We start from the raw sequence: 22,568 nt of genomic DNA, 5'->3' as shown, positions 1-22,568 counted from the left end.
CACCAACCACCATTTTAAGCGAACCGCCCGTATGTAACACGTAAACTGAGAGTCGTCAATTTTCGAGTATACTTGTGTGTATATGTCGACCTCCTCGGAAGGCAAAGCGGGGGGTATTTACCCAATATGCATCAAAACAAATAAATAATAATGATAATGATAATAAGCTATAAACGCATATAACTGGGTATCGCGAGTACTACTTCCCTTTACTCCATGCTTAAAGAATTTCCTTCCATTTACCGCTCAATCAGACTGGGCAAATCCTCCACCCGCACCTCTCCGTTCAGAATCCCTGTAACATTGTTAGTTTCCGTAGTATGCAAAGTGAGCATGTCATCCTCTCCGAAAGAAAAGAAGCAAGGCAGAAGGAAAAGAAAAAATACATACGGTGAACCGCCGTGAAAAGCGGAAACTCCCCTTCCAACCCCTTGTTCTTCAAAAACATGTTAACCTCTTTGGAGGTCAACGTCCCCTGCAACATCTGCCCATTAAGTTCTTGCTTCTCCACTTCGTCAACACTCAGCCCCCTTTCGATACTCAACTTCGCGCACCGATGATTCCTTCCGCCATTGCAGCTCGTAATCAGATCCGCAACTCCGCAGCTCTCCTCGGTAAACGTCTGCGAGTTCACCGATGCTCCAAAGAACATCGTGCCAAACTTCACCATCTCCAGTAGCCCGACGCGCATTACAGCTGCTTTCGCATTATCACCCCATCCCTTCCCGTCGACGAAGCCGGCAGCTAGGGCGACGATATTCTTCAGCGCACCGCCTAGAGACACGCCTGCGACATCACTGATGACACGCACATGGAAGTAAGGGCGGTGGAATAGGGTTTTGATCAGCCCGTGATCGATGGGCGGGTATTCGACGGGCAGTGCCTGGAGTTTTACTTTGGAGAACCGGCCAGACGAGTCCTTGTGTTCGAAGTGCACGACGTGCGGGAGGGGAACATTGATGTTGGCAATGGACGGGGCGGGGGAGAGGGTTTTGGGAGTGGGAGCTTTGGAGTCCATATGGGGCGGGTCGTAGGCGATCGTGGTTTCGGAGTAGAGCTCCTTGGCGATTTCGCTGGCGATGTTGGCTCCCGAGAGGGCCCCGCAGTAGATACCCAGCTTACTGCCGATGGATTCGGAGAAGAGGCTTACGCCATCATCAGCAGTCACGTTGACACCCTTGATACATGATATGCCGCGAGCGTAGGGGACGATGTGGCCCTTGAGTCTGTCGCAGATGTTATTGATAAACTGGTGGGGCAGGTTGAAGACAAGGATGGTGGAATTCTTGACAGCGTCTTCGAGGGATGGGTTTGCTTGGAGGTTTTTTGGTAGGGTGATGTTGGGCAGGTATTTGACGTTCTCGTGCAGCTGGTTGATGATATCGGTGAGGTTTTGGAGCCCATTGCAGATGGGCAATTCCTTGTTGTAGTGTTTCGAGGACTGGGGAACTTCGACTTTTTCCTCATATACCCACATCTGCACCGTTGGCTCGAAGATGTCCGGGTTAGCTGCTGTGTTTTCAGCGACCATTTTAGAAATTGAAGAGCCCCTATAACATATATGCGTTATGTTAGATTAGAAAACTATATCTATATCACTTCAAGAATGAGACGCGGGGAGAAAGCCTACCAATTTCCGGACCCTATTACGGTCACCTTATGTCTCCTCAGGTGTGGTGTAAGGCAAGTCATGGTGTATGAGCGCGCGGGTAACTTGGGACCAAAGGGGCTATATCGAAAAGTTGAGCGAAGAGGAGGAGGAGGAGGAAGTGAGCAGGTAGTATTTAAATAAGAGCGGTGACGGATGGCTTTGCTGGCAGCGGAGAAGCGTTGGGGCAAGCGGCGGAGGGGCGGCGAAGTTGGCCGACAGAATGCGAATGCAGTAGAGGAAGTGAGACGAATTGGCCGTGGAGAGGTGCAGGACATTCACGAGAAGTAGACAGCAATAGAGGCAGAGGCTAAGAGATATATATAGCGTTGGAAATCGAGATGAGAAGGGTTACAAAACGGAAGAGAACAGATGTAAAGAAAACCTGATCAAGGTATCCGAATTGCCCCAAACAGTCTCAATGCCCTTTGATTGGGCTGCGGCTGAAAGTCGGCCCGTGATTGGCTGCAGGCTGCCCAACAAGGGAAAAGGTGGGGCAGAGCTCTCGGGGGCGGCAGTCGCCAGCGACAGATCTAGACTTTGGCACTTGATAGGCATATATTATTATTGTATATTGTTGAATGATGAGAATTTGTTGTTACTCCTCTCTATTCGATTCTACGTTTGTTATTTGATATACATGTTAATAAGAGTAAACAACGCGTATCATATGTTAACGATTATTCCCCCCAATGATCTAGATCACAACAGTTTATCCGTGTCTTGGCTTACGTACATGCTTCCGGAGGAAACGGCCAGAGCCGGGATGAGAAAACATCGGAGGCGATACGAACATTATGAACTCACACTCATATGAACTCACACTCTCTCTGAATGTGCCACTGGGCAATCAGTGAAGTTCCTATCCATTCTCCCCAACCCACTGGCCGAAAGCTTGTTCCCATTGCCAGCCCCTCTGGCTGGTGGTTGTTCCCAGGCCTCCAGATCACAAGCCAGTGGCTGCTATCCGTAGGGATAAATCTGCTGAATTAGACACTCTACGTTTCTCTGAAACAGCGCATGTTATGTCTTCCTTATCTGCAAACAACATTTGAGATTTTATGGTCCATAAAACGCTTTTTGGACACTAGCATGATGCTGATTCAATGGTCAGATATGGATGGAGGTTCCGAGACTGCTTTCTTTAAGTGAAAAATTAGGGTGCTGCAATGAATTCAGCATATCGCGATTGACTTTTTAAATTTCTTTATGTCATTTGGTCTCTCTTCCATATGTTATTCCAGATAAAACGAGCGCCAAGACAACGGAGATGCAGACGCGCGCTTATTTATCGGCAACAAGTTCTAATTTCGATCCCGCGCGCTAAAATTTTTGAGGCTCACTCGAATAGGCTTATCACATCGATACAAGACAACCACCAACACCCTTCATAGCTCCAGCATTATGGTAAGCTCAGCGCTTAATCACTCCGCTTGTTTCTATTTCTAACAAGACTCTGATAGGCTCCAATCGCCCTCAAAAAGCGCACAACAACCCGGGCAAAAATCGCCCGGAAACCAACCACCTCCTCCACTCCATCCCAAGGCCCCTTCTCCGACACATCAACCTTGCGCACAAACAAAAAAGACAAACGCCAAATAAAGCACTCTATCTTCCTCTCTAAGATCGAAAAGCCACGCACCAAGACCCTAAAAAGGCGGCGCCCCTCGAAGAAACTAGTCGCTAACCTCGATTCACTGGTTGATGCTCTGCCTGACACTGGCAACGATAATAATACCCCTAATGATACTATTGACAAACAAAGAGAGATGATGGCGAGCCAAATGAACATCATCCGACAAAGGAGTTTGAAACATAAACCCGGCGCGATGAAGAGGAAGGAGACTCTGGATCGGAGGGAGAGGGAGCGGTTTGCGAAGAATCTGGCACAGATGGCGGCAGCTTCACCTTCGACGGCAGGTGGCCCGGGTTCCTTGAATAATAATAATACACCAGTCCATATGGCACAGTCACCATCACAACCACAGGTTGAGGATGCCTCGACGTCGAATCGCTGGGCAGCGTTGCGTAGTTTTATTTCGCAGACTATTGATCAGAATCCGGAGTTTAATAAGGCTGCTGACAGGCCCACGTGAAGGAGTATATTATGTCATTTTATTTAGGCGATTTATCCCGCGGGAGGATGATAGATGGTGGAATGCTTTATATTTATGAGCGCAAATTGTTGCTCTAAGATGTCTTGTTATCTCTTCGACTGGAGCATATACCGGCACGAGGGTGTCGGTGCTGTTCGGGCAGTTAACTGGGCGGTTTCCGGTCCTACAGGTCTAAGAAGGTTCATATGTGGTAGCGATAGATTGCAAACATAGGTGAATAGTGTGGATACGCATAGCTCAAGGGACGTCCATAGGATGAATGAACCGGTGTATGGAGTTTCTTCTATAGAGTTTCAAGTTCTAGGGCAATTTGAATATTGTATATATCATTTCTTCCGTGAAAGGACACCATGGAAAAGAATAAAAAGCATCGTAAAAACAGTGCGAAATGATTGAGAGGCCACATATATACTATTTTCAATTATTACATAGTGAATCGTTTCACCGCTCCCCTATAACAAGATATTGGAATAAAGTTAAGCTCCGGCCATCAATTTTCACCCCGCCCAACCAACCCCACCCTCTAATCTTCATTTCTCACCACAACTACCAACCAGCCAACTCCCTTGAGCAGGCATCAAGGAGACAAAGCATGATAAAGAACAGAAGGGGGGGAAATGAAGAATCTTTTACAATCCCGCGAACTCCTCCAGCAGCAAATCGCCACCACCGAAGCTCAGCTCTCCCAACTCAAAGCAGAACTCGAGCTAACGGAAAGGCAGATTGCCGCGGAGACGACTGCAACATCAGAGGCTACAAGTCGTTCCGAAGTTGTGAACGGGGGGACAAAGCCTACTGAAGGAATACGGAGATACCCGCTCGAGCAGGATGAGTATCGACGCTATGGGCGGCAGATGATTGTTGAGCAGATCGGGCTGGAGGGTAAGTTCCTCCTAGTCTATATAACAACTATTCCTAAAATGAAATGAGAGTTACGGTGCTAATTTGTGAACTGTTTCTGTTACAGGGCAGTTAAAACTGCGTGGATCGTCGGTTCTTATCGTTGGCGCCGGTGGCCTGGGATGCCCCGCTGCGATGTACCTGGCTGGAGCTGGGGTTGGGACGATCGGCATTATAGATGGGGATACGGTTGAAGGATCGAACTTGCATCGACAAGTGCTACATCGGACGAAGAATGTCGGGAAGTTCAAGGTTGATAGCGCGATTGAATATTTGAAAGAGTACGTTCTTGTTGTTTTCTGTGCTGGACACATCCAACTGTCCCACTGACATATAAAACCTTCAGATTAAACCCACACCCCAAATACATACCCTACCACACCCACCTTACGCCCGCCGAGGCCCCCTCAATCTTCAGCCCCTACGGCCTCATTCTCGACTGCACCGACAACCCTGCAACCCGCTACCTGATCTCCGATACCGCCGTCTTACTGGGGAAACCGCTCGTCTCCGCCTCCGCCCTCCGCACCGAAGGCCAGCTAATGGTCCTCAACTACCCGCCCCAAAAGCCAGCAGAAAAGCCATCCGCCTCGTCAACTAACAATTCTCCGTCTACCACCACCATCGGAGGACCATGCTATCGCTGCGTCTTCCCTAAACCCCCTCCCGCCGCTAGCGTTACTAGCTGCGCCGACGGCGGCATCATCGGCCCCGTCGTCGGGCTCATGGGCGTCCTCCAAGCACTCGAGACGATCCGCATCCTCACACAAACAACAACAACAACCGCAACCCCAACAACCCCACCAACCCTCCATCTCTTCTCCGCCTTCTCCAACCCACCCTTCCGCAGCATACGCCTGCGCCCGCGCCGGCGGAACTGCGCGGCATGTTCGCCAACGGCGGGGACGATTACACTGGACTCACTGCGCAGTGGGTTGATGGATTATGTGCAGTTCTGTGGCGGGGTGGTGGGTCCACAGGCACTGTTGGGGGTTGAGGAGCGGATATCGGCTCGGGAGTATTGGAGGCGGTATCGAGAGCAGTTGCAGGCGGAGGCGGAGGCGGAGGAGGAGGTGAAGGTGGAGCGGGAGGAGCCGATCTTAATTGATGTCCGGGAGGCAGTGCAGTTTGGCCTGGGCGCGTTGGAGGGGAGCGTTAATATCCCCATGTCGCTGATCTTGTCGTCGTCCTCGTCTTCTTCCTCTTCCTCCACGGTGCAATCGAACTCGAACTCCACGGCTGAATCAGCGGCTAATGGCACACACCCAACTTCAAACAAAGCGACAACAACTCTCCCATCCTGGTACCCTTCATCTCTCCTCGACGCGAACCCCACCAGGCCGATCCATGTCGTGTGCAGATTGGGGAATGATTCCCAGGTGGCGGTGCGAAAGCTGAAAGAGCTGGGTGTTGATAGGGGAGGTGAGAGGTGGGTGGGCGATATCCGGGGTGGACTTAGGGCGTGGAGGGATGAGGTTGAGGCGGAATTCCCCGATTATTGATTTGGCATATGGGATCTAATATTGTGAGTAGTGGGGGAAGGGAAATGAATATTATTTCATTCACGTCATATCATGGCAAGATAATATTTTTGGAGGTTAACAGACCCTTTTCTCTGGAAGTGGGCATTGCATAAAAGAAAATAAATAGAGATATATGAAGTGCACGTAAATGGCGTATCGTTCAATTTAAATGGATTCGATATCGACAAGATAGAAGAATATTCCCAAATTACCCGTCAAGGGCTGGAAACTCTGAGGAGTTCAAGAAAAGATTGGGTTGAGTGCAAGGGGGGTAAATAAACACCAAAAACAATATAGCAAGGAACCGTAATCCGTTCAATCACCCAAATCAAACGAAACGAAACGAAACGATGAAACATGAAACACCAGTTTCATAAATCAAAATCAAGAAATAAAATCAAAATCAAAATCAAAATCAAAATCAAAATCAAAATCAAAATCAAAATCAAAATTCCAGTTCGCATTTCCAAAATCCAGAAGGGAGGGAGTATACCACCTCCCATGACGGAGATGGACTTAGCTACCAACCTATCCCCGCAGATGTTGGAGAGGTGTCTCCTCCAACCACGCCCACTGCACATCGACACGCCCCTGCTCCTCCAAGGCCAGCTGCGTGAAAACGCTCAGCGAGACGTCGATATCATTCGGCTGGCATCCAACGCCTACGGCAAAAATATCGTATAGTCAGCACATATCACCATACAACGTAACGAACAACCCTGGCTCGTAAGACAACATAATAAATACTTACATCGATCCACAACAGTAACATCCACACTCCTCCCCGCCCTCCTCAACCGCACCCTCTTCCCACACAGTGGATTCGCATTCGGATTCGTCCCCACAGCCACCGCATCATACAAATACTGCGACACAGCGCACACCGGCTCCCCAGCCGCACTCTCAATCCCACACGCACCCAGCCCTGGGTCGTAATAGGTTAAATCACCAGTATACGGCCCGCCATGGGCGCTGGGTAGCGGCAGGTCGCCGTACCCCTGGCCCTTGTTCTTCCGTGCGGAAAGCCCTGCTGCAAGTCCGATTACGAGGATAAGATGGAGCAGGATTATGCCGCCGATTGCGAAGAGGAAGATGCGCTGTTTCTTTTTATTGGACTGGAAGGGGAGCTTTGCTTTTATGTTGTCGAGATGTGATGCTGCCGCTGCTGACGTTGATGTTGACGTTGCTGCTGACTTTGCTGCTGACTTTGTCGCTGCGGGTGCTGTTGCGGGTTCTGATGCTGGCTGCCGTGTCGGCCATGCTGCGGTTGGCGTTAGTTTAGGGAATGGACGTTTCAGTTTGGCGATGAAGGACAGCCAGGGTGGGTTCGTGGAGGCCGCGCCGGCGCCGTTCTCCGCGGATGGGGAGTCTTGGTATGGTATTGCTGTTACAGTTGTCGTCGTGGTAGTGGCGGGGAAGGCGACAGGCTTCCGTTTGGGGATTTCGGAGACGGAGATTTGCGCGGAACCGGATTTGACGTGTTTTATCGCGGTGTGTTCGGGTTGTGGGCCCGTGGGCGAGGAACGGAGAGGGTGAGGGCGGGCGGGTTCTTCATCCTTAAGGCTGTGGATGCTCGTGGAGGAGATTGTGCGGGTGAGGGAGGAGATAGTGCTGATTGATGGGGGCATTATAGATATATACCTATATGTATATACTTTTCCGAAGCGATTTCTTCTGAGCTTTTTTCCTTCGGATATGTAGTTAAACGAGTGTGTCAGGAACGGCAATTGAAATTTTTTTCTTATTCATGATAACCCGTCGTGCGCAAAGGATTAAGTAGGCCAAATGAGGCGGGGGTGGTGGCCATATATCAGATTCCAGGGTATCTAAATGTCAACGCGAGCAGCACAGGGCTATCTGGCCCGATTCCTGCTGGTAGGCGGTGATACTTCGGATAGAATATCTCCCTCTGCGCCGAGAGTCAGGGGCTGAATGAAGACACTGGAGTTAAGCAGGATGTTCCCGCGATCTGTCTAGAAGGAGTGTATGGATGGATGGGCTGCCGCGTTAAGTTTAGTGAGTGACAGGAGAATGAAATGAATCAATTCTCAGGATGAAGCCGGGTGTCAGGCCATGGTCCACACCGTGGTGAGAGGGGTAGAGACGGCAGCGTCTCGATCTGACACGGCCTGCAAAGATATAAATGTATCTGGTTAGTCCGTCCTGTTATCCCCTGGCGGCTCGTATAAAGCCAACATGGATGACAGTAAGGAGGTTGGCACGCTGAGCGTGGCCGGAATAGGAAATTAGGGCTTGTTGGTGGGCGTTATATCACGTGACTTTCATATTGGGAGTTGGAGCTGCGGATAATAGATATCTTTTGAGGACTACTCTATGGGATGCTAGGAATAAGCAGAGTAGTGATAGCCAGTTAGGGCAGTCAGCGGTCTAACCAACTTATATTAATTAGCATACGCAGCATAAACATAAATATCAATAAGAATTTCAAGATGAAGTTCGATGTGGTAATCACTGTCCCATGATTGGCTAGTTCCTTCTGCTGACATAACCGGGCCCGCCCGCTTCCCGAGGTCGGCGAAGAAGAGAAAGACACCGCGCGAGAATCATCCTCCAAACACCACGGAGCATCACCGACGACGTCTCAATTAATCTCGCACACAGCACAGCAACCAGCTGGAGGAAGACTGGGAATAAGGATAAGACGACGACTACAACACCGTTTTACGCATATTATCCCATCTGCAACACTCTTCTCTCTCGTTTCAATTGGAGGGCATCCCCAAAGACATCCGTCAAAATGGCCTCCCTACGCCCGACCTCCCGCCTGATCGCTGCCTCTCGTCCTCTCTTCCGCCCCTCTGTAGCCTCGAGATCTTATGCCACCGTCGAGTCTGGCTCCAAGATCGCAGATCAGACCCCGGCGACATCGGAATCCCCCAGACTCAAGACTTTCAAGGTCTACAGATGGAACCCGGACAAGCCCACCGAGAAGCCCTACATGCAAGACTACACCCTCGACCTGAATAAGACCGGCCCCATGGTACTGGATGCCTTAATCAGAATAAAGAACGAGCAGGATCCGACCTTGACCTTCCGGAGAAGTTGCAGAGAGGGTATCTGTGGTAGCTGTGCCATGAACATTGACGGCGTTAATACGTTGGCTTGCTTATGTATGTCCAACTTTTCATTTCCACACATCACGTACCACCTTGATTTATACTGAACTATGAACTATACAGGCCGTATCCCTACTGAGACTGCCAAAGAGTCGAGAATCTATCCCCTCCCCCACACCTACGTAGTCAAAGATCTAGTCCCCGATTTGACCTATTTCTACAAACAATACAAATCAATCAAACCCTACCTCCAGCGGGACACCCCATCTCCAGACGTATGTGCTTCACTATCTCTGTTACTCTCACAATATAACTATCTATAAAGTAAACCATCTCACAATTTCATTCTAGGGCCGTGAACACCGCCAATCACCCGCTGACCGCAAGAAACTTGACGGACTCTACGAGTGTATTCTGTGCGCCTGCTGCTCAACCTCCTGCCCATCCTACTGGTGGAACTCGGAAGAATACCTCGGCCCTGCTCTGCTGCTGCAATCTTACCGGTGGCTGATCGACTCCCGCGATGAGAAGACCGAGGAGCGCAAGGCTGATCTCGACAACAGCATGAGCGTGTACAGATGCCATACCATCCTCAACTGCTCGAGAACCTGCCCCAAGGGATTGAACCCCGGTTTGGCCATTGCGGAGATTAAGAAAATGATGGCCTTTGCATAGATATAGGATCGCACAGCTCTCTCTGTTTCTGTTCAAATTTTGTCATTTGTGTTTGTATCCTCCAATTGCTAGCGCCGGACTTGATGGCACCATCTGCTATCTTTGGTGCTACAGCTCTTTCATTCTCGTTTACAGTTCGCTGTACCGTGGCATTCCGACGACTTCCATGATGGGCCTAACCCTAATAAAAAAAGAGCGGAAAAAAGCCCTGGGTTCGCTGTCTCGCGCATTGAGGGTGCAGGGATACTGAAAAATTCTCGCCCGTTCTTTTTTTGTTTATTTTCCTTTTTCGTCAGGTTTTTAGCTCTCTTTTGTCGACATATTTTCAATTTGTTGGTTGTTTTGTTTTCTTTGTTTCTGTTCCATTCTTTACCTCTGTACATATATGGAGAATCATCAATTTGTAAAAATGCAGTGTCATAACCATATATTCAATACCTATGGAGTAGAAAAAAAAATATATATATATATATATTAATGGAAAAACCGCTAACTACGCCTTCCCGGTCGACTCCAACATATCCATCACCCCTTCCACCGCCTTCTGCATCGCCGCCGTTACCTCCTCGTGCAAGACAGTAATAGGAACCTTTCCCGCCTTCTCGCTCTGCACCCGCACATACTCCCTATTAACCACCTTATTGACATTAACCTTCGACACCCCGCACTCAATACACTTGTTAAAAATCTCTTTCGTAAACGGATCCGCGCCATGCAACACAAGCCTGACCTTATCCCCCACCGCATCCCTAATGCTCCTTAACCGGTCGTACTCCAACCGGATCCCCCGCGGGCCATACTCGCCATGCACATTCCCAAATGCAGGCGCGAGCCAATCAATCCCCGTCTCCACAAACTCCCCACTCTCCTCCGGCGTCGTCAGCAGCCCCTCCAACCCGCCCTCCACCGTATCCGCCACCCCGTCTTCCCCGCCCTCAATCCGCCCCGGCTCCGCCTCCGTCGCAATCCCCCGCGCGTTGCAGTACGCCACCAGCTCCGCCGTCCGCACCACGTTCTCCGCCTTCTCGTAGTGACTCATGTCGACCATGATGCTGTCGAAGGTCAGCGGCTGCATGTCTGCCGCGCGCTTGATGATCTCGGCGCTCTGCGCGTGGTCCAGGTGGAGCGTTATGGGCACGGAGGCGGCGCGGGCGGCGCTGGCGGCGGCATGCACGAGGAGGCCACCGGCGTACTCGATGGCCCAGGGGAAGAGGAGGATCATGGCTGGGGACCGTTTGGCTTCGGCGGCACGGACGGTGGCCAGGATGCCTTCGAGGTTGTAGCAGCAGATTCCGGGGACGGCGTAGTTGCCGGCGACGGCGGCGTTGAGGAGGGGGAGGGCGCGGTTGGATTTTAGGGACATCTTGGGGATGTTTTTATATTGGGTGCTTTTTTTAAACTAGAATTGTATATTTGGTACGGTACTTTTTAAATGATTTTAAAAACAAATTTGAATGTTGTAGAAGAAAGTAAACTCTTTCCAATGTAAAAGTTGAAAGGAGGTTATCCCGAATTTATATACGTATAGGAGCATCAGCGGGGTAGGAAGTGAGGGGTTATATATAACTACCAGAACTGCTCTCTGATATCATCCCATCTTCATCCCCGAATGAAGCTCCGCTATTTATCAACACCCCACCTAGTGTTCACGTCGAGGAAAACAAAGGACTTAACTCCTGGGACTCGTCAGGGTCTACTAGAGTCCGGCAACTTAACTAGGGCTTCGCCAATAACCCCTTGGAACCGTGGTTAAATAAGCATTTCGATGGGAAGCTTAAAATAACTGCAACTAATTCGATATGGGGTTTGGGATGCTTGAATATTGTCTTGTCCTTCCAGAGCAGGCATAATGGATTGCCATCAAATAATCAAGGGGTGCATGTAACCTCCTTAGCTGATATCATAAATACCGCAAATAACCAATCCCATGAGTTTGCGAATCCTAGTGAGTGAGAGCTGGGCTTCCTGCTTGGGATCTGGATATGCTGTACTGATTATAGGAACAAGGTGGAAAGGGTGTATAATAATTCTTTTCTTTGCACGCCGTGGAATTTCCACACAATCTATATGATAGTTACGTTACATTACTGTATCTACTTTCACCTTTCCTATCCCCCCTCAATAAACCTCAACAGAGCCTCATTGATCTCATCCCTCGCCTCCAACTATGTCCAATGCCCCTTCGTGCCCACACTCCTTGACACTCATCATATCGGCGGCGCCCGGTAGATTCAGCGGTCCCGGTTGCGAGGTCAGCAACAACACGGGCTGGTTGAGCTTCGGGTCCTGCGCCTGTGTCTGGTCATCGACATTGAGATTACCGACCATGGTGCGATACCACGTCAGGGAGGATTTGCAGTGACCGCGCATGATTTTGAAGGCTGGGTAAGGTAGTGAGCAGGGAGGCATTATCCAGTTTTACCTTCTTCCAGCTACAATATCCCGAAGGCAAAACTCAAGCGCATCGGATTTGCTAGCAGCGTGACGTTTTGAAAATATCGTTTAGATATTTCGTCACATTGATGTCAGCTCCTAGGTCTCCCCATGGGGGTTGCCGATCGATATTCAGGAAAACACGATTAAGGTGCTAAACCTCCGATGTCAATATGATGAAACTCACCAGGGATGGGAGGAATTATCAAATATCTTGAATTTGGAAAAGTGTAATCCAAATGATTCACCATAAAACAGTGGCACAGAAGGCGCCGAATAACAGCCTGCCAAATATCAAGTCAATCGAATTAAATAGGTTCTAAGAGAAAACTGGCAAAACTTTGATTTCATTGAAGCTGGGGCGTGGATGAATAGGGACTGCCTTGGAAAACGGAGGAGTTAGCGGAAAGTCTACCAACCAGCTCGAGACCTACCCTTCCAACCAACCTAGGTAGATTCGCGATCTGTCAACAGGTCGAATCTATCTGCAAACAATTCCACTGAGTATTGACAGAAGGCCACAACCGCTCGGGTCTGAGATGTTTACTTACCCCCCCGTCCCCTGAATGCACAATTAATTCTTCCTCTCGGCTGGTGACGTGGAGTGTTCGGCTATGGGGTTGGAAGAGCCCCCCACCTACATACAGTGGCACTACCGAGTTTACGGCGACTGGGTTGCGGGACAGGGACCCTCGACTCAAGAACTCTGGGGGCGTTGCGGTACCAGCATCATGACATTAAAGAGTCACGGCAAGCAGTGGGAGGGGGTTTTCTTTCCATCTTTGGGTTCAATTCTATCTTCTTCCGTCATCGGATGAGAAGAGGCTAGAGATAGGATAGCAAGACGGGGTCTAGGCTGCGCAGGAAAGCGTGTCAGTGCACCGAGAGATACGCTCGTGATTCTTCGGGGCAGTGTGGTCTTTTGATGATCTTGCGATAGAAAGAAATCACTACCATACTTAAGATGTGGGCGCTCCAGGGGGAGGGGGGAAAGGGTAGACCTTCAATATCGCCGTGCTGAGACACTGTGTTACAGTCCGGGTTGGCAGTTAAATTTTGGTGAAGCAGGGTCACAAAAGACACTCAGATACAGATTAACTTCTGTGTTTATGGCCTCGCATCCGCAGCTATACTTATATTTCCCAACAGAGGATGATGGGGAGCATGAATGCTCTTCACGAGTTGGTAGGTGCAATCAGCGATTGCTGTGTGCATGGTCGAAGGCTATATACGAGCAACAGAGGCCTTGAGACATACTAGCTGGAGTCATCTAACACACACCGTGTCCGATTACAATTCCTAGTTAACGTTATTTCCCTGGAGAACTCCGTACACAGCAGGACACAAAGGGACTGTGTCACCAGCTGCGAGTCTGCGACACCGCGTTAGTTTCCACGCAACTGGAGATACAAGCCATGACTGCCACGCATCAGATCATCAAAACACACCAATACCAAAGCTGGTTTTTGAGAGCAAAGTGTAGTTACGGATTATCGTATTCTGTGTCCATCCCTGACGGTCAGGAACCACACAAATTGATAGCTTTGATGTCCTCAACAAACAACAAACCTTCTCTCCCGCATCTCAAGGGCCTGCAACCCGCTCTTTTCATTTCGAGCGAACTCATTCGCAAATTAGAAGGAGTTAACTAAGGCATCCTTCTCTTTTCGCTGTGGCCCCGAAGGTCTTAATCTCTTTGTTGCTTGCTCCAGTGCTTGCGCCATAAATTTGTATCCTTTTTGACATATGACCAGCATACACTAGCCTGACTGTGGTTGAGACTATACGCAGTTTATTGATGAATAACTCAAAGAGTCTAGTTGACAGATTCATTCTTTGCTTCAATTCATTATAAAATGATAGGATTGAAAGTATAGTTGATTAAAAAACAGTACTTATTCTTCATCTCCCGTGTAACTACTAATGTATTGAAGAAAGGACAATGTTTAGTGTATTCTGGTTAGTTAAGTTAGTTACATGCTCACAAAGGAAACAAAATTTATAGCGCAGCTTATTAATATAGTTACAGCACAAAATGGACAACAACAGCTTCATTTTCACTGTTTTTATTAGCAACAAAATTTTTTGAATTTACTACGGATCTCCCAGCATGCTCACCCCCCCTTGGTCTAAAATCGATAGTTTTTTCTATCCTGGAGAGCTTTTGTAGAGACAAGCTTCGCGCGAAGCTTGCATAATGATGCGCCAGATTTATTTGTGACACCGTGTTGACGAGATACACATGCAGCGGAATGAAACAGGATGACCAAGTCAATATCTGACTGTTGGGAAATATATTTAGACCGTTGAACAAAGGCGGTTGGCTATAAATATGCCTATAGCAAACCCAAGCGGTCGCGTTTCAAGGACCCAAGTCGCGGGAAGGAAACAACACCTTTGGCCAAAAAGAGGACTGCTTTTGATGCAGTGCAATTCAATGAAAATACCATTGATCATGATCAACGCACTCTATTATTACCTCGCTCATGCGAAATGCGGATGATTTGCACTACTATGCCCGCATGCACGAAGCAACAGTAATAAATAGCTGCCTCCGCAGCTGCTGCGCTCTGCTCATATAAATATCTACGTCGCCAGCACCCTTTCACCCCCCCCCCCCCAGGAGCTGACGAAAACCATCTTTCAATTCAATATCTACCTCGCCGCACAGTTATATCATCCTTCTCCATTTCCAATTCCTCTCAGTACCCATGAAGTTCACTCTCCTTGCTACTCTTGCCCTTATCGGCACTACTATCAGTGCACAGACTTTGGTATGAATATTATACCCGTCCATGCTTATTATTACAACCAACAGCGCGAGCTAACCTCATTCAAGCTCCCTAATGGAAAGGACTGCAAGGAAGATGGGAGTATGGGGATCTGCGAGAGCGGGTACTGCGAGGTTCGTTTGTTCCATACCCCCCGTGCCCTTCAAGCTTTTGGGGAAAGCTTTTGAACAACCTGACTCCTTTACGAAACTGCTAGCAACTCCCAAAGGAGAAAACTGGAACGTGCAAGGATCTGAAGAAGGACGACTAGAAATGTCGGCTGTGGATGTGTTCTGTTAGCTACCTATCTAAGTAGCTATGTTCTGGAAAAATAATGTCGTCGTTGTTTGAACTTATTATTGTTATTGTTGTTAGCACTTCGCAACATCTACTCCGTACTGGGTCCCCCCTATTCAATTTTGTTGCCTTCCCATTTCTGATTTTACTTTAATGAACGGGATACTTCTTGGAGAGCAGTTGTAAACTCCAAACCTACCTTATAGAATACAGAACATTCAAAAAAAAGTCCTCCTAGGTAGCTGCTGCAGAACCAAACAAAAATAACCTAAATACTTCTACTACGCTACGTCTACAACCTCACAAAAAGAAAAACCTAGCAAAAATGACCTCCGAAACCATACCCAGGCAACTTTGCCAACCGTCCCCAGGAGGAGGTCGAGGAAGTCGCCAAAAGGGCTGCCAGTCCACCCATGCCAACGGCTTCGCCAACATGGATCCAGCTATGCAAGTTTCGTCTTCTTTTTCCCCCCCTTTCCCCCAACTATACCTACCCACATATTAGATTGCTCATACAATAATGGCTAATATAATACGCTATCCTCCACTGAACACCATGAGATCTCTCCTCCATGGGCGGCCAGGAATCCGGCGGCAAATTAGAGGGGGGTGAGCGGACACGCGAGGCTGCGCACCGCAGCGGAGAGGCTTCGTGCGCAAGTTCGAGCCTGGCATGGGAGGGTGAAGGAGCCGGGGGGAGGGGGGATGGCCGTGATTATGAGGAGTGATTGATTTGTATTTAGTGGGGTTATTTATTATGGTTAGGGGGGGTGGGGCAGGTTGTGTTGTCGGTTTGGATATATGTTGAATCATGTGTGACGCGTGTATGATGTATGATATTATGTATGGATATGTTTGGTAATGCATGGAAACCACCGTTGCTCAATGAAAGGTCGGACAATATTTGATTTTCATACTAAGTCTTTTTCTTGTGTAAAAGAGTGTCATTTAGTTGGGGAGCATTTCTGGCTTGTGGTAAATTAACAAACTGCTTCGGAGCCATTCAATCAACTTTGTCCTAATGGAATTTTTTGTGTGCAGGAACGCAACGCCTGCGCAAGTAACGATGCCACCACAATTGGATTGTATAAAACATATTCGGCGGACAGGGATCCCTAATAACCCATGTTGATCGAGAGGGTCTGAAGTGAGCTTCAAGCCTTGACCGCAGCGGCCTCAAGCCGTCGGAACCCACCCTCAGCAGCAACCTTACGCTGCAAGTCTGCCATCCGACACTGGTCGCCCGTCGGATCGCCAGACTCAGGCTCAAGTTCCCAACTCAAGAACTTATTCGTGTAGTTTGGTTCGAAGCTGGCATCCAGGATATCGAGCCGTTTGCCGTAGTTGGTCACTTTGACCCAGTCTCGCTGGACGTTCTTCAAATCCTTACTGAAGTAGGCGAAGGAGCGTTCGAAAATCTTGCGGTTGACTGGCGTGCCCATGATGGGTTTGACGTCCACGTACTCTTCATAGGCCTCCTTCGGGTTCGCGAGGACGTAATCCGTGGCCTTTTTGACGGCCTTGAGGAACTTGGAGACTTTCTCCGGGTTCTGAGAAATAAAAGTCTCGTTGCCGATGTACAGGATGGAGCAGAAGCAGCAACAACCGAGCTCGGCGAGCTGGTCGATGCGGAGCATCTGGACGTCGGAACGGGGGCGATTCTGCTCAGCCAGCCATTCCTCCAACTCGACCATTTGTACATTCTCGAGGCCGATGCCCGCGTCGATCTCGCCGCGCTTGATGGCCTTGCTGATGTTCATGCCGCAGCGGACGGCGGTGTAGTCAGATGCGGACATGTTGTAGTATTTGGTAAGTTCATCGATTTGGATCTGGAAAATTTCAGGTGAGCGACCTATCACTACACTGTTAGACAGGGGGAGGCCGGACCTTTCCGAATTCGCCAACGTATCCAATCCGCTTCCCTTTGAGGGTGCGGAAGTCAGTGGTAATACCGCTGTCCTTCAAGTAGACAATACCGGTAAAAGGCTCGTCCAGCAGCGATCCGACGGAAACAACTGGGAAGTTGCGAGCTTTCGCCTAGATGAATCCATGAGCATCTCTGTTTTCATTACATGTAGTAAAATGAGTGTGCACTAACAGCGAGGGTATGGATCATGGCTTTGAAGCCCATGTCAACCTTTCCACTCCCAATGATCTCGGTCACGTCAGACGGGTCATTAGGCTCAAGAAGGGCCACTTTGATGCCCTCATCCTTGAAATAGCCCTTGGATTGCGCGAGGTAAAGGGGGATATGATACGGCGTCGCATGCCTTCACATCATTCAATTAAACTATTCTCAGAAAACTGGAGTTCGATGTAGCTGGATGTAGCTGGATATATTAAGCATGCCCATCATCGAGCTCAAAAAACATACCAATTGGTCAAGAAAGTAATCTTATCGGTAGACATGATGGCAACAGGAACGATGTAAGTTCAACAATTGAGTGTCACTGCCAGAGTCAGCATATCAACAACACCAACACAAATAGGGAGCCTTGGATATTAAGCGTAACATGTCCTTTCGCTGGAATTACCCAGATCAAGTTCAGACAGTATAATCTCAGAACGACCAGCTCCATGCCCCACCAGCGTGTAAAGCCCAGTCCAATTCAAAAAAAAGTGTGGCCAGATATGCATATATTATATCCACAAGGGCACAAGCTTTTAGAGAAGAGAATATAAATGATAACCGGGCGCTGAGTGGAACATGGAACTGGTCGAACACCTGCCATGTGCACGCATGTTTTTTCAACAATACCTTGACCATATGGCAACTCCATTGCAAGAGAGGACGATGTCGCTATCCATGCTGAGCCGTACCCAGATGAAAAGCTGTTCGGAAGCTAGAGGTGAGAAGGGAGAATTGATTGAAAGAGAAGTATAGCTATCTCGGAAGATGGCTGAGCTGGAATTGAGGTTTGTCAGACGTCTGACGGGGGAAGAAGATACATGCAAGTACTCGGCTTGAGGTTGGAGGGGTTGATTATATAGCCGGGAGCACGTGGTCAGCGGTGCCCTAATTCGATCCTTCGGTGAGCCGAGCGGCTAGAAAACTATAGTTAGTGATTAATGAATGACCCGGTCATTATAGCGGAAGAGCGAGCGAAGCAATGGAAGAGAAAGGCAAAAAGTTTGATCAATCACTGCTCTCCGATTGATCAGAACCGAAGTAAGTTAGTTCCCTTATTCAAACTACAGAACATGAGTCATCGTAAAGAGTAACTGTAGTTAGGCAACTTCAGCTTCAAATCTGCCCCTCTCATCCAAGTTGGCTTTGAATATTTATTAGTAGTATTAATAAAAGAGATAACTACAGTGAATAACTTTAGAAGAAATCTAGCAAAGTCTATAAATATTAAAAAGATGTATAGAACACTGTTAAGAGAACTATATACACAAATAAATATCAATTAAATAAACCATACGCCCCAATATTTCTAATACCTTTGCTGCAAAGCGCCTATAAATCAAAATCTAATTCAGCGGCCCGAAATCTCCACTTCTTTTAAGTAGAGATTCAGTGGGTGCCCGCACCCGATAAGACAAACCATTTCTACCAAAGCCCCTCACTACCGCCAGCAGACATGACTCCATTCTTGTGGGTTGGGATGTGTCAACAAACTGTAGCTGTTATGTAGCCTGTATTCAACAACACGGTGGTAGTTCCGCGACGTTTCGCAGAAAATCAATCTTCTCATAGGTGGTGTGTTGAGAGGACCTTAACCCTCTCTGTCTAGCTGTCCGGCAACTGACTCTGTAGTGGGCAGATTCGATTGGGAAAACAATATGTGTTATGTCAACTCCCGAGCATCGCAGGGGGCGTCAGGTTTCCCGTTCATTTTCTTTTTGTGGAGGACATAATCCTGCATTTAATTCAAAGTCGTCTTGGGTCCATTGAACCATTTTCTTGCGAAGAGGAAATAATATAACAGAGCACCTCCCCAAATAGTTACGTTGACCACCACAGTGTAGTTCATGGTTTCCGCTGTTAATTATTTCTTAGGTTAGCCTCGGATCACCAAATAAGGAAATTGAGAAATCAACATTTGAGGTGTATTAGAAACCATTGGGATCGCGTACCTGTTGGGTGTGGCCCTTGTGTGGGGAACATGCAGAGCGAGATGGCGAATGCCAGATAGATCAGCGCGGCGATAGCAATCGGTGTGCTCAGTCGGCCAGTGTAAAATGGGCCTGGTGTGAATTTCTTTCGACCCCAAGCAACACGGCAAAAAATCGCTATGGCCCAGGCTAGGTCATTTGCGGCGACACCAAGAGAAAAGAGGGCTTTTGCAGCGGTGGGATGGATCAAGCAGAGGAGACCAACGGCGATCGCGGATCCCGCACACCCCCAGACAGTTCGCACAGGTTGAAAATGAATTCTCGTACTAACGACGCGGAAAAAAGTGGAGAAGGGGAGTGCGCCATCTCGAGCGAATGCCCAACTTTGTCGGGATGCAGCCAGGAGCTACATTATTGTCCAATTAGTAACGTAATTGTTTATTTCGTTGGGCTACAGCTCTAGAAGCCTTACCAGACTCAATCCCATGAAATACTGCAGGCATGCCATAAGCACCATAAAAGCAATCGCGCCGCTTTTTCCGAGAGCATCATAATAAATCTAGTATAGTTAGCGAGAGAGCACATAGAAGTCTGTCCAACTATCAATAGAAGCACATACCTGGGCCATTGGTTGTCCAAAAGGACTCTGTAATAGACTTCCAATGTCTGGATTCATACATGCTGCAATTACACAGATGGAGATAAACCCAAGAACCCAGCACGCTGCAATAGATCCTAAGATACCGCGAGGAACTGCCTTTGGTGCATCCATTGCCTCTTCACTCATATAGACACAGGAATCAACACCTCCAATTGACCAGATAGGAGACAACCAAGCAAGCATGAATGTCCAGCCAGAGGGCCAAGTGGTAAAATTATCCTGATGGAAAAACACATAATCCTTAGAGTTCAGACCTTGCCCAGTTCTGGATTTACCAATTGGTAATAAAATCACAGTGGCCATAACCAGCAACACATTAGCCACAATAAAGGCAGTCTGAATCTTGTGCATGTTCTTGGCAGCAAATGTTGCCAGAATTGCATGGGTGATTACACACCCTACAAAGACTCCAAATACAACAGGAGAGGACGCAGTCCATTCACCGTTTGAAGCAATGGATGGAATTGATAAGATCATCAAAGCAAATCCATCTGTGAAAAAGTCAATAGAAGAGCAAGAGATTGAGGGTTCTGAAAATATACATACAGTCAACTGAACATGTTCCTCCAACAAGCCCAATTGTACCGCTATATCCGACAAGAAAGCTTAGAGGGTTTTTAAACTTCTCTTTTGCAAAATAATGTGTCCACCAGTACAACCCGCCAGATGTAGGGAGTGAAGATGCGAGATCAGCCTGGAAGAAAATGTTATTAGAGAGTCATAAAAGAGAGTCATATTATGATATCATATTAAACCTACTATTGCGAGACCAACGATAAAAATAAAGCCGCTTGCAGTAAGCCAACCCTAGAAATTCCAGGAAATCTAGTCAGTTGGCGCATTTCACACTTCACCATCGGTTTAAATGCGACAGTAAACATACCCAAACCATACCAGCAGGCCCCGCGGGCATTGAGAAAGTCAAGGATGCTGCAATTGATGGTAAAAGGCCCATAACGCTAAAAGCAATGGCAAACATATGAATTGAGGAATATTGACGTCGAAGTTCCTGTTTATAACCCATTGTCGCTAAATAGTAGTCGACGGAGTAGTTGTCAGTATGATAACTACAAAAAAAAATCAAAAGAAGTCAGGAATCACTGACCGAGAAGTTCGACATCCCCTTCGTCAGCGAGTTCAGAGTTGTTAAAACTTAGAATACTCATGTTTCCGTCAATTCCCTGGTCTCCAATTGCTGGAACCAGCTTGTCATTCGTAATGGTGGCGCCCATTTCTGTGGGGGAAATAATTCGCCGCTCAGAAGCGAAAGAAGTGTTAAGGAAAGAAGGCTAAGAAGATAAGGAAAATTAATGAGTGTCGAAATTCGAAAGAAATCACTGCTCTATGCTGTACTCCGTAGTAGCAGTCAAATGGTACAATATAAAGAACATAAGTAAAGAGTGCATTGTGGGGAGAAAGAAGTCGCTGTTCGGTGATACAGCAGTCAAATAGTTTAATATATAAGCTAGAGAAAGCTGAAAGCAACCATAGCTCTTCATGCTTTCAGTCATTCATTATATTAACCCAGACACGCAGAATCAACTTGACAAACAGTGGGAGGAGCTATACATAGTAAGCTCCATTGAAAAGGGGCGACAGCAAGGGTTTTAGCTAGCGGATTGCTAGCCCCCGTCGGGGAATTATATTGTAGTAGAGCATCTGTCAGAGTGTTCTACTCGAAGAACTTGTTTGGTAACAACACGCAATTGGGGCTGGCAGCATTGTTTCATCGCTCCACTGAAAGCGGTGATAGATTATTCTCCGCAGTCAGCAAGGGAAAAGGTGCCGTAGCCTCGCGGGTTCCGGGCTATAAGGTGCGGAGTTCCATCTGGATGCGGAAAATCATCGCTATCAAAGCTCAAAGCTAGCATTCCCAGTAACAAGATCTCACCGCGCAGGTCAAACATATCTTGAAGAATGATGAGTTTTAGTTTTCTTCAGGAGAAAGCTTCATAGAACCCTTGGCATATCCACGTGATGTGATCAAGCCCTAATTCCCGGAGCTAGAAGGGAATTTTCAACTTCCCGAAGTCACCAGTATTTTTCTTCGCATTTTCATGCCAAAATAAATATACAAATATATACAAATATATACAAATTTAGATGCACATATGAGCATGATTCATTCTCTGCTAGGATAATTTAGTGTATGTAGATATTTGGCGGAAATAAACAAATATAGAGGGCAAGCATTTAAATCTGGAGCTTTAAGTACGGAGTAAGCTAAGTTAGATGAAACCTTTCTTATATAGCCGCGGCCTTATCCCAGTATTATAGTTCATATAAAGCTCACCTGCTGACAAGTTCATTAACGGACATTTCAACTACTATGTAGATGGATCCTAGGTTTGTAAATGCTCTTAATTAGAATAGGGCCTGTCTGTGCACTAAATACGCCTCCAACGCC

General features: G+C 47.8%; 10 protein-coding genes across 11 annotated transcripts; 4 read left to right on the top strand and 6 right to left on the bottom strand.

Annotated features, from left to right (window-relative positions):
* Positions 1 to 239: 239 nt before the first annotated feature.
* On the bottom strand, positions 240 to 1,692 carry BDBG_03413 (glycerol-3-phosphate dehydrogenase [NAD+]; the record flags this gene model as incomplete). Its single annotated transcript, XM_002626203.2, has 3 exons — positions 240 to 295; positions 391 to 1,550; positions 1,631 to 1,692. 3 exons carry the CDS (start codon positions 1,690 to 1,692, stop codon positions 240 to 242), a joined length of 1,278 nt encoding a protein of 425 aa, XP_002626249.1.
* Positions 1,693 to 2,236: 544 nt separating this feature from the next.
* Positions 2,237 to 4,268, top strand: BDBG_03412 (uncharacterized protein). The gene is made up of 2 exons (XM_031721239.1): positions 2,237 to 3,055; positions 3,112 to 4,268. The coding sequence occupies exons 1-2, from the start codon at positions 3,053 to 3,055 to the stop codon at positions 3,742 to 3,744; spliced, it is 636 nt and encodes a 211-aa protein (XP_031577724.1). The 5' UTR covers positions 2,237 to 3,052; the 3' UTR covers positions 3,745 to 4,268.
* An 18-nt stretch (positions 4,269 to 4,286) lies between these two features.
* BDBG_03411 (molybdenum cofactor biosynthetic protein) lies at positions 4,287 to 6,611 on the top strand. Its single transcript, XM_002626201.2, has 3 exons — positions 4,287 to 4,647; positions 4,733 to 4,946; positions 5,012 to 6,611. The coding sequence occupies exons 1-3, from the start codon at positions 4,383 to 4,385 to the stop codon at positions 6,165 to 6,167; spliced, it is 1,635 nt and encodes a 544-aa protein (XP_002626247.1). The 5' UTR covers positions 4,287 to 4,382; the 3' UTR covers positions 6,168 to 6,611.
* On the bottom strand, positions 4,636 to 8,590 carry BDBG_03410 (riboflavin aldehyde-forming enzyme). Its single transcript, XM_002626200.2, has 2 exons — positions 6,940 to 8,590; positions 4,636 to 6,850 (listed from the first exon to the last, which is right to left on the bottom strand). The coding sequence occupies exons 1-2, from the start codon at positions 7,814 to 7,816 to the stop codon at positions 6,717 to 6,719; spliced, it is 1,011 nt and encodes a 336-aa protein (XP_002626246.1). The 5' UTR covers positions 7,817 to 8,590; the 3' UTR covers positions 4,636 to 6,716.
* Positions 8,591 to 8,633: 43 nt separating this feature from the next.
* BDBG_03409 (succinate dehydrogenase [ubiquinone] iron-sulfur subunit, mitochondrial) lies at positions 8,634 to 11,712 on the top strand. Its single transcript, XM_002626199.2, has 3 exons — positions 8,634 to 9,319; positions 9,389 to 9,540; positions 9,617 to 11,712. The coding sequence occupies exons 1-3, from the start codon at positions 8,947 to 8,949 to the stop codon at positions 9,938 to 9,940; spliced, it is 849 nt and encodes a 282-aa protein (XP_002626245.1). The 5' UTR covers positions 8,634 to 8,946; the 3' UTR covers positions 9,941 to 11,712.
* Positions 10,249 to 11,657, bottom strand: BDBG_03408 (fructose-bisphosphate aldolase). Its single transcript, XM_002626198.2, has one exon. The coding sequence runs from the start codon at positions 11,301 to 11,303 to the stop codon at positions 10,434 to 10,436; it is 870 nt and encodes a 289-aa protein (XP_002626244.1). The 5' UTR covers positions 11,304 to 11,657; the 3' UTR covers positions 10,249 to 10,433.
* A 245-nt stretch (positions 11,713 to 11,957) lies between the features above and the next one.
* Positions 11,958 to 13,313, bottom strand: BDBG_03407 (uncharacterized protein). The gene is made up of 3 exons (XM_031721238.1): positions 12,925 to 13,313; positions 12,622 to 12,858; positions 11,958 to 12,527 (listed from the first exon to the last, which is right to left on the bottom strand). Exon 3 carries the CDS (start codon positions 12,347 to 12,349, stop codon positions 12,089 to 12,091), a length of 261 nt encoding a protein of 86 aa, XP_031577723.1. The 5' UTR covers positions 12,350 to 12,527; positions 12,622 to 12,858; positions 12,925 to 13,313; the 3' UTR covers positions 11,958 to 12,088.
* A 1,157-nt stretch (positions 13,314 to 14,470) lies between these two features.
* On the top strand, positions 14,471 to 15,744 carry BDBG_03406 (uncharacterized protein). The gene is made up of 3 exons (XM_031721237.1): positions 14,471 to 15,147; positions 15,213 to 15,278; positions 15,362 to 15,744. The coding sequence occupies exons 1-3, from the start codon at positions 15,085 to 15,087 to the stop codon at positions 15,413 to 15,415; spliced, it is 183 nt and encodes a 60-aa protein (XP_031577722.1). The 5' UTR covers positions 14,471 to 15,084; the 3' UTR covers positions 15,416 to 15,744.
* BDBG_03405 lies at positions 15,369 to 18,569 on the bottom strand. 2 transcript variants are annotated; one of them, XM_002626195.2, is made up of 5 exons: positions 18,200 to 18,569; positions 17,816 to 17,891; positions 17,540 to 17,711; positions 17,329 to 17,478; positions 15,369 to 17,270 (listed from the first exon to the last, which is right to left on the bottom strand). In XM_002626195.2, the coding sequence occupies exons 2-5, from the start codon at positions 17,848 to 17,850 to the stop codon at positions 16,596 to 16,598; spliced, it is 1,032 nt and encodes a 343-aa protein (XP_002626241.1). In that variant the 5' UTR covers positions 17,851 to 17,891; positions 18,200 to 18,569; the 3' UTR covers positions 15,369 to 16,595. The 2 variants fall into 2 exon arrangements, with proteins under 2 accessions (XP_002626241.1, XP_031577721.1); XM_031721236.1 differs by having other exon boundaries at positions 15,383 to 17,270; positions 17,816 to 18,569.
* Positions 18,570 to 18,709: 140 nt separating this feature from the next.
* BDBG_03404 (GABA permease) lies at positions 18,710 to 22,066 on the bottom strand. Its single transcript, XM_002626194.2, has 8 exons — positions 21,267 to 22,066; positions 21,045 to 21,190; positions 20,921 to 20,968; positions 20,708 to 20,855; positions 20,120 to 20,652; positions 19,973 to 20,059; positions 19,522 to 19,906; positions 18,710 to 19,426 (listed from the first exon to the last, which is right to left on the bottom strand). The coding sequence occupies exons 1-8, from the start codon at positions 21,391 to 21,393 to the stop codon at positions 19,311 to 19,313; spliced, it is 1,590 nt and encodes a 529-aa protein (XP_002626240.1). The 5' UTR covers positions 21,394 to 22,066; the 3' UTR covers positions 18,710 to 19,310.
* Positions 22,067 to 22,568: the final 502 nt, after the last annotated feature.

Source organism: Blastomyces gilchristii, assembly GCF_000003855.2.
Source record: "Blastomyces gilchristii SLH14081 genomic scaffold supercont1.5, whole genome shotgun sequence".
Lineage (NCBI taxonomy): Eukaryota > Fungi > Ascomycota > Eurotiomycetes > Onygenales > Ajellomycetaceae > Blastomyces > Blastomyces gilchristii.
The sequence above is the reverse complement of the archived record's forward strand: the minus strand, read 5'-3'. Positions and strand labels throughout refer to the sequence as shown.